Here is a 10,514-nt window from a genome sequence, read left to right as displayed (position 1 = left end):
GGTAGCGGTGCCGAGCACACATAAGACCCACAGAATGTTTCTATGTTGCCGTGAAGGTCGGGCTCTCATGGACATCACATAATCAAGGTGGCATCGAAGCACACGCGTGCTTCAAGCGTCCGGTTACCGCGCTGTGTAGTCGCAGTAGAGTAAGAAGGCTCTGTAAGCAAATAAACGATTACGTTTACAATGGTTCCCTTGCTCGTGGGTGACCCGGGCCAGTTAAAAGAAATGTGGAGAAGGATAAATGGGCTTGGCTGCATCGAGCCAGCGTTTCGAAACCACGAACAGCAGTTTTCCACCACCGTTAAGATACGTGTTGTCGCTCCATATTCTAGCAATTTTCACGCTTGGGGTAGAAACTGTGAGGTCAACAAACATTATTGAAAGAAAACTAAAGATCGCGCCAGTAGCAAGGCAAAAGAATATTACGAACGTATAAAAATGAATATTATAGAAACAGTTGCCAAGGCCTTCGACAACATCTTCCATGAGGCGATTCCTTAACTCCAGACTCTCGGCGTCGGACATGGCGCGTATGCGTACGTCCGAGACTTATTCACCGGCCGCAAAAAACAGCTCTGCTCCGGCATGGGACATCCCACCACCATCTCTCCCGGCATCCGCGACACGCCCCAAGGCTCCGTGCTCTCGCCGCTGCTTTTCAACGTTGCACTGATAGGCCTGCCCAAGCTTTTGGCTTACATCCCCCACCTACATCACAGCCTTCATGCTGACGATCTCACTCTTTGGATCACACACGGCAGTGACGGTCAGACTGAAGATACTATCCAGACTGCCATCAATCGGGTCGGAGGCTATCTCGATATACAGGAGGCCGCGACATCCCAAGGGATCCCCGCCGACCTCCTCTAAGCCAGCGCAACGGGTTCTCGGGCTGGTCCCCTCACCTTGGGCGAAATAAAGAGTTCACCACCACCACCTAGTCTACCGACCCCGGGCACAAGTAGTTTTGCCAAATACGAAAACTTGAAGTGTTCATCACGATGCTGCGTTAGCGTACACACACGTTAAACTTCTATCTACACATGTCATGCCTGAATTGGTTTCTTTACCAGTACAGACCAGAAAAATACATAAATGAATGAATAAATAAATAAATAAATAGAAAGGCGAGATTTCCTAGTGATGCCTTTCGCTCGATTCTATGCTGCTTTTATCGTCCCCCGTTCGCGGCACACTGATCCCCTCGATACGCGGGCGGAGCGTCCCTCTGACCCCGGACGAAGAGCGAAAAGAAGTAGCATCGGAAAAGGCATCGCTACAAGTGTGCCCTGGTGTGCGGTGGCAGTGCGCACCATGGTACAAAATACAAGTGTGCACCTGTAGTATATCTCGATCACCGGCTTTGACGGATGGGCACCGCTATTCTACGCAATGGCAAATGTATTAAAACACGTGGGAGCAATAGCAGCGGCATCCATCACTGAAGGGGGCATGCCTGAATCAGCTAGACGGAACAGACTTCAAGAACGCTGGCAGACAACCGTCCAAGTAGCGCGCCACCTGAATGAGACACTTCGCCGCACCCATATACCAGATAGTGGAGGCGTGACTACGTCGACGCACGATAAACAAAAAAGTCTATTTCATCGTATGACGCCAGAAGCTGCAAGCTTCTGGTATAGCAGATGAACTGCAGCTGCCGACAGGCAAACTTGGCAATTCGACCTTTGCACACAGAGTAGGTCGGAATTTAGCGAAACGAGCCGCATCAAATTTTAACTGCACGAAAAAGAACGACATCAGAACCTAGGTCAAGTGCAGAATGCATTCAGAGCACCCTTTGAGCATCTTTTCGCTTGGGAAGATAAATTGGACGATTGTGGGTTCGAGACCAGATTTCTGCTTTACTGCGAAGAACTGCCAAATTTACAGCTTGAAGAAACAATGGAATTAAGTACGCCGACAACCCAGGACGAAGTCACGCATGTCGTGAAATATACAAATGCAGAAACAGCACCCAGACCTGATGGCAAGGTCAGGGCGTTTTATAGGGATTTTCTTACTTTTTTATATAGTTTTATTTTACAGCCTGGAGGACGTTCCTAACTCACGTAGTAAACTCCTTCATCATCGAAGGAATAATGCCATTGTCCTGTAATGAAGGTCGATGTAAGGCCCCCTGAATACCCGCTCGATTTGGGCACAATTGAAAACAGGCAAGGCTAGAATGCGACTCGAGAAGCCAACGTCCTCGGTTTGCCTGGCTCGAGCGGGTTGACCCACAGGAGTCGCCGCCGAACCCGTTTGCAGTGTCGAGCATCGCGTTGAGCGCGCGAGAGAGGCCGCGGGGCTGAGCGCGCGAGAAGAGCCGCGCGAGTGGTCAGTGTTGAGCTGACAGCTATGCAGTGAGGGTCACAGAAGACGTTAGGGAGTGCGTTGCCCAAGCAAGCTGCACAATGACTTGCACACTGTATACCACCACCTGCAGCGAGTAGCAACCGGCGAAAGCAAACTTACACGTTTACTGGCGCAACCGGCCAGAACTTGTTTTGTCACCAAGAACGCAGGCAAGGCATTGCTGGCAAATACCGCAATGATAAATGCAATGTTACCAGCAATGGTACCAGCAATGGTACCGGCATAGGTGCCGGGAAGTTAGGCTCCAATAACCCCTGAGGAGTCGCCGAAGGCAGCTATCGAGCCGCACCGCGCAAGTTGCCGGGAGAGCAACGTCGACGTCCCGAGCGAGCAGCTCAGCGTTTCCTGGTGGTGACCAAAGGGCGTACGAGAGCCGCGACAGAGGAGCAGAGGCTCCAGGAAGCAGGACGGAAGATCCTCAGGCAGGTATACCCGGCAGGAGCTTAGCATCGAATAAAGGAGCAACCGGATACCTATGCACGTGGGTGCGTCAAGACGGGGGACTGCATGCCAATGCGCTTGAATAACGCGACGGGATGCAATTGGTTAGACGTGCATCTGTAGCCACCAACCGTTCGGTCATGTTTGCTGCCCAGCCACACGCTATGACTGGCGACGGCCACCAACAATGGGGACATGAGCATCGGTTCGGTGAGTAATTCCCGCATTCTCACTTTTCCTCATCTGCGTGACAGTGCGCCGACGCAATAGCCGGATACACACGGCGGAGTGTCTGGGGCAGCACGGAAGCGTCGCAGCTGCCGTTGTCGAAAAGAGGGCGGCGGAAAGCCGAATCCAGAGAGGCAACAAATATGTCCGCGAAACGCGCCCATGGGAATGCTCTCATGCGATGTTTCTCAAGCTTTTCCAGTATGTGAACCCGATTTAGTAGTACCAAATCTACCAAGGCCACCCCCCTCCCCTCCACACACCCCCTTTATAAGCATTCGGAAGGTATACTTTATTGGATGAAGCAGATACATCACATCTTCATTTATTTAAGAGAATTTAATCACAACAGACAGAGCAACCAAAAAAATACCTGCTAATGTTTCTCGACAAGGATTGATTTATTAATGTATTTAACGAGAATGACCTATTTGCATTCTCGATACACGCATATCCGCATGACGCCAATTATACAATTTGACACAAAACTGGTGGTGGTTGAGAGGTCATGTAATTCTTTATTTGTAGTCACCGAAGGCTTATACAACAGTTTGTCTTGCCATTTCACCGTCGATCTTGTGGCCAGAACTAAAATTACACGCTTCAACATCACTTCAGTGGAGATATGCACGTTGATGGCCGTCGATGTAGCACAGTTTGTAGTGCATCAGACGCGTAATGCAAAGGTTGTAGGTTCGGTACTCGCCGGCGACAAGTTATCTTTTCGTCCACTTTCTCTCCGTTCTCTAGATTTCTGTTTAAAGCACAGCTGATTACTTCTATGCATTCCTTGGCTTCATTGCCTGCTGGCTTCATATGGTCGTGATTAACAAAAGTCGAGCCACTCTGTTCATTCTCCTCATTCACACATAGCGAAGGTCTCGAATCTGACAGTTTTGATGCCATTAGGTAGCATACGAGGTTTTATTAGCCACGTTCCTGCTCTCTACGGAACGGGCAAAAAAAGGTTTTTCGGCATCCGCCATGGCTCCGAGTGGTATTGGCCAAGATGTAGTACACATAACAAATAAATTCCCGATTTAGTCGACAAATTGATAGCCGTCGCTGTAGCACAGTTGGTAGTGCATCGCACACGTAATGAAAAGGTTGTGCGGCTCGGTACCCACCGGCGACAAGTTAGGTTTTCGTGCACTTTCACCGATCGGCTGTGCAAGGCGATAATGTAAGAGAACGCGTTGGGCTCACCGCACCCAGCCATGGCCTCGGGGACCACTGGGCATTTCGTTGGGGCTGCGCGTGCTTTGCGCACGCGTCGAGTGCAACACCGGGTTGCCCGACTATGGGAACTTCGAGCAACAACGAACAAATATTTTCCCAGGGGGCAACTGTGTCCATAAAGAATCGTGAGTATCTGCCCTGTGGTGTGCGTGAGCTCGACCCCGGCGGCTAACACCCACAAGTTAATTGTTATTCACAGTCCCACTATGTCAATGCCTAACGATGGTGGCCATTGCGTAACTTTAACTTACGCTGCTCTTGGGCTGTTATCGGTTTGGCCGCGCGGATGGGCCGATGGCGAGAGAGGCGGAAGCGCCACGGTGTGTTCGCGAACGGGGATCGTTTTTTTTTTTATAGCGAAGCTGTTTACGGCTAGGGTTCATTGAAATTTTCATGTGTGCGAGTAAAACTATCATCAATATGGCTCGTGCCACTGCTCACGCGTTCGTCGTCGTCTGCTTCCACAGCTAACCAGTTCAGGCTCCTCAGCTAACCGCGCGAACGCCGTCGTGTCACTGCTCGCGCATTCGTGGTCACTGTCTTCTTTCACAGCTGGATCCATTGCCGCTCAACTTACCAGAGTTTCCATACTGCCCCTCGCGCTCGCGTCACTGCTCGCGCATTCGTCGTTGTCTTCGTCCACAGCTGGATCCCGTAGCCCTCATAATGCCAGCGTTGCCACACTGCCCTTCCGTCTGCGATGGCGCTGACGGCACTGGTCCACTGCAAGTCGATGCGGTAATTTCAGTATGAAGTTCTTTGCCTCAAAACACGAATGTATATAACGAATGTGTATAGTGGATGTATAACACGAATGAACACGAAAATAAATTTGTGCGTGCACGTTTCGTCATGATGACCACCGTTCAAGACAATCATTCTGTTCGTACATTTGTTTAAAATTCTGTGTCGCCTTTGGTCGCGTGTTACACGGCTTCGCTGGTGATCTATCTTCCCAGCGTGGCATGGGTCGTAATTTTTTAGAGCGCAGCTCTTAGGCGCCCATTCCTGCGGCCAGCGTCGGCGTCGGCGTAACCGAGCGAACGAGCACAGCAAGGATGAAAGAGCGAACGCGGAGCGCAGCGGGGGAGGAAAGAGAGAGGAGAAATGCGGAAGACGAGGGTGCAATGGAACCATGAGGCGGAGAGTGGGGAAGGAGGGTACGGCGAAAGCCCGAGAAGAAAATCGTAATGCGGCGACAATGACTACGAGATGGCGCCAGAGTAGCGCGCGTCGTCTTGTAGATCTGTCTGCGGCGGCTGCTGCGAACGGCGCCCACGCGTCACCGACGCGCTGCCTCTCGCGATCTCTAGATTAGCGAGGCAGCCGTGCCACACTTCGCGCCGTTTGTAACGTGCCGCGCGACCCAGATTGCTCGCGTGAGCCAATACATCGCGAAATGACAACACGTATAGATTTGCGCGGAAATTTCTTATCAGTACGTAATCAACGGTGAATTTTTTTGTTTTTCGTGAGGCGGCGAATAACACCTCTTAACTAGCGCACGTGCGCATTGTTGTGCGGGGCAGTTGTTTTTATTATGCCTTCGTGCGAGTTGTTTGAATTATACTGTTGTGACTATGCCATGAGTTTAGTTTCGTTTAATTAGATTTGGTTTCTTCGTGTCGTGACAACACTCAAAACCGCAGACTCTTGTGAAATGTGTGCAAGTGCGCTATTTACTTTTCCCAGAAAATGTGGAAGTGTGTGCTGCGTTGTGCTGCCAGTTTTTTATTTATTACCCATGCAGTATTTTGTGAGCATGTGTCCGGTGTTCCGTGTCACCGTAGTTAAACGGGAGGTGCCGTTCACTTTGTAAGTTTCATGTGCGTGACTAATGAGCGGTGCGCAGGATACAGCATGGCTTTATCCTTAGAAGAGCTAAGGTTGGAAGTAGCTGGCTGTACATGTGGAATCATTGTGTACACGTGGAAGCAGAAGGGTGGGTCCAAAAATTAATCTGTAGAAAAGTGAGGTAATGTTTAACAGTCTCGGAAGAGAACAGGAGTTTACGATAGGTCGGGAGGCACTGGAAATGGTAAGGGAATACATCTGTTTAGGGCAGGTAGTGACCGCGGATCCGGATCATGAGATTGAAATTATCAGAAGAAAAAGAATGGGCTGGGGTGCGTTTGGCAGGCATTCTCAGATCATGAACATCAGGTTACCATTATCCCTCAAGGAAAAAGTGTATAACAGCTGTGTCTTACCAGTACTGACGTATGGGGGAAAAACCTGGAGCCTTAAGAAAAAGGTTCTACTTAAATTGAGGACGACCCAACGAGTTATGGAAATAATAATGATGGGTTTAACGTTAAGGGATAAGAAAAGAGCAGAGTGGGTGAGGCAACAAACGCGAGTTAATGACATCGTAGTTGAAATCAAGAAGAAGAAATGGGGGGGGGGGGGGGGGCATGGGCAGGACACATAATGAGGAGGGAAGATAGCCGATGGTCATTAAGGGTTACGGACTGGATTCCAAGGGAAGGGAAGCGAAGCAGGGGACGGCAGAAAGTTGGGTGCAGAGATGAGATTATGAAGTTTGCAGGAACAAAATGGCCACCAATTAGCACATGAATTAGCACTACGTGAGGACACCACGAGCCATCTAGACAACGTCAGGAACGTGACTGAAATTTTTTTCCTACCGAGACGGGCTTTAGAAAAGGGTATCTGGCCGCGCCAGCTTTACTCGCCTTGTCGCTGCACCCCCTCATCAAAAAGGACCGATCGAGGTGCGCGGGCAGCCAACGCTAGATGACAGTGAAAACTACGTAGCTACAGAAAGCGATAGCAAATACAGAACACCAGTCCATTTGTGTCGCTGCGGTGAAGAGGGGCTGTCGTTACTGTGTATGAGGCATTATGCAGCTTAGGCTTCTCTCCTGCGCTTCCTCCTGGACACGCTGCGCCATCTAGTGGTGATGCCACGAAGCGCGCTGTATGCGCATGGGCGAATATATATTCATATAAGGTTGTTGGAATTGCCGAGACAAGATTGCAGTTTTGATTACACTCAGCGCAGTAGGTAGATAGATAGATAGATAGATAGATAGATAGATAGATAGATAGATAGATAGATAGATAGATAGATAGATAGATAGATAGATAGATAGATAGATAGATAGATAGATAGATAGATAGATAGATAGATAGATAGATAGATAGATAGATAGATAGATAGATAGATAGATAGATAGATAGATAGATTCTGGAAAATGCGTTAGGTATCACAAGAAAACACACAGGTTAAATAATTGCATCAGCAACCAGGGAGGTACAGCGTTCAGCGATGTGAGCGAAGCGCGGAGGGACAGTATTGAGAGTGGTCCGGGAACTCTACCCAATCTAAAGAATTCCGTCCGCCCAGTGAGTATTTAAAGGAATGTTATCTGCAGAAAATTCGAGTCGTATATTGTTAGTGTTCCGGTGTGTCGCGAGTTATTTATTTTGTTTTTCTACAACTTGGGATATTATACCCAAATAGCCACTGAGTTTTGTTCGAGATGGCGTGAGATAACTGTTCGTTGTATTAAGCATTTATTGTTGCTAGGTCTTAACATGTTACTGCATACACGCGTTGTTGTGACACTGCTTCGCATGCTGTTGGGCATCAAAGGCGGTAAGTTCGATGACCTTGCTTTCGGTGGGGCATTTAAATAAGGTGGCGAGCCTTCAGATGTGACAACACTAATATAATATGTAAATTTTTCGAAGACTCTAATGCACAACAAACGATATTGTGCCACGACTCGACAGTTAGACGCAAGCGCGAACACTTAAAGAATTTATTTTCAACACTGCGTTCCTTGGGTTTTGCTCCGTAGTGCAAGAGAGTTTTATAAAGCAACAACGAGGTGACATAACGGATTTGAAAGAAGGGATTGATCGATTGCTTTTTTCGCTCTACCTTCCCGAAGAAACATTTTAGCTATGAGAGACGTTGTAGCGGAGGACTGCGCAATAACATTTACCAGCTGGGTTTAATTAGCACCTACATAAATATAAGTACATGGGAGATCTTGCATTTAGATCTCACCGAAATGCGACCATGGAAGCGCGGAGTCGTACCGGTGATATCGCGCTCAGTCGCAGGAGGCAGTAGCCGTCGCGGCCTGTTGAAATTGCATGAAGCCGCTGTTAGCGTGTGTCTTCTTTCTTCTGAAGGAAAAAAAATAAGCAAGTTATCGTAGCGCAGAAAAACATAGACGGATGAAGCGAGAGGATAGAGCAGCGGTAGGCCCAAACAGCCACAATTCTGAGTAAAAAAAAGAAGCTAAGGCACAAACCATCACTGATGATTATGCATATAATGCGAAGCAATAATGAAAGATATAATCGTTGCAAATGTGTGAAACGAGGGATGATGATAGTATGACGACGGTGTGACGACAACGTGAAGCCAATAACGGAGTGTCTTTTCAAGGGATGAAGATGTTAAAATAATTACAATGCTGCGATGACATGACGCTCAAAAATCGGACGAAGACGACTGTACGACGAAGACAGCGTGAGCACGAGAAAAATGGGGATAAAAGGATTATGAAGGTGGAGTCACGACTGGTTGACATTGGTTTGACGACAGTGCGATAGCGAGGACAAAACGACGACAATGAAACAACCACGAAGGCATGATGGGGACTTTGTGATGTTGACGCGATGGCGGCAATGACATAACGACCTTGAAATCATAACAACGGCATGACAATAAAGGGCACGAAGACGAAGTTTTGACGACGATATGACAACGTAGTGACAGCAGAGTAAAACGGCAGAAAGAGGACGATGGCGTGGCAATGGAAGGATGATCACAGTGTCGTGAAGGCAAATGAATGACGACGACGAAATCAAGCCGACACCATGACAACGACGGCATGTTGCTGTTGGAGCTCACGGCAATTATGACATACATCACCTGGCGCAGTGGGCCGCTTTAATTCGCAATATATCCGGTGTTTTCTTGCACTATTTCCGGTACGAGCCAAAAAGGCCGCATTTTCTCGCGCTATATCGGGTGTTCGTTCGCACTATGTGCAACACTAGCCAATCGAGCCATTTTAACTCGCACTATGCGCGCTATAACGTAAAGCTATCCCAAGCCTTTCTATTCCAATTCTGCAATCAGCCCTCCGTGATTGGTCAAAAGCTTTTTTTGGAACGCCCCACTTCGCGTGCCTGTCATGCGACTACACGAAAACCGCAATAGCTCCGCATCTGATATGACGTGTACACACTGACTAAGCATGATTCAATCAGTCATTTCTGACTTGACGCGTTATCGCCATTAGCCCTATACTATTGATCAAAAGGTTTCGTGCTGCACGCACTTCACCTGCCTATCACGCGACATCACAAAGAACGAAAAGTCACCACAACAAACTCACGTGTATGCGCTAAAGAAACATTATTACGCCCAACAAGACTAAATTATTTTTCTCAATAGCCGCATGCTACCCTGTTCTGAAAGGAATAAAAGATGAGTGCCACCGATTGCTCACGCAATGGCTACTCGCACCTGCTGGAGAGCACGGGTTTATTTGCATATCATAAAACTTTTTGCGCAGCCGTGTAACGTTATCGATCACTTTCGGTACTTTTACGACCTCGCTTTGCCAACTCTTCTTTGGTGAGGATCCATTTCACCGTCATTCTTGACCTTCCGTGGCACGCCACCACAATTTTCGACCAGTTATCGCAGGCTAAGTAAAAGGCGAACACGTCACACACTCCAGCACCACCCTCTTCATCCGGTTATCTACTTTCAGTGTGTTGGCTCGGCCCCACCGAAACCCTCGCCACTTGAGCTTTCTCCTCGCCTCCTGGTAGCCAATTACAAACGAATAACCGCTCAATGTAGGCAATGTTATTCATTTTGAAAGTAAAGGAAAGTGACCTCGTATAAGCTAGGAGAGTGTTTGATTGGGCTGTTCAGGCAGCGCTGTGGGTCTCCGCCCTATGTTTGCGTTAACCAGCACATGTGGCTGCGAATTCGGCAAACCCGCCCAAAATTTTTGTTTTTACATTCCGCCAGCTGCCTTGCAATTCTCCATGCTACCTGAGTGTACGATTATTCATGTAAACATTCCTAATCATTACGACGAGAAATCCAACAACCTAGAAACCACAATGATAGCAAGCAAGCATAAGCGAAAACGAAACGAACAGTATGGAAAAGTACACAATATATTGACGCAATATCTTTTACAATTTTTCTTACTGCA

General features: G+C 48.2%; 1 protein-coding gene across 6 annotated transcripts in view; it reads right to left on the bottom strand.

Moving 5' to 3' along the window:
- LOC135900247 (phospholipid scramblase 2-like) overlaps positions 1-10,514 on the bottom strand; it is a 365,712-nt gene that overhangs the window by 130,476 nt on the left and 224,722 nt on the right. For 4 of the 6 annotated variants that reach the window (XM_070531923.1, XM_070531925.1, XM_070531922.1 and 1 more), the window contains one exon: positions 4,871-5,016. The exons of the other annotated variants lie outside the window; for them this stretch is intronic. In XM_070531923.1, the coding sequence (XP_070388024.1) occupies positions 4,871-5,016 (146 nt within the window). The remainder of the gene's footprint in view (positions 1-4,870; positions 5,017-10,514) is intronic. 6 annotated transcript variants of the gene reach the window in all.

The sequence above is a fragment of the Dermacentor albipictus genome, chromosome 1 (assembly GCF_038994185.2).
Source record: "Dermacentor albipictus isolate Rhodes 1998 colony chromosome 1, USDA_Dalb.pri_finalv2, whole genome shotgun sequence".
NCBI classification, from domain to species: Eukaryota; Metazoa; Arthropoda; class Arachnida; order Ixodida; family Ixodidae; genus Dermacentor; species Dermacentor albipictus.
The sequence above is the reverse complement of the archived record's forward strand: the minus strand, read 5'-3'. Positions and strand labels throughout refer to the sequence as shown.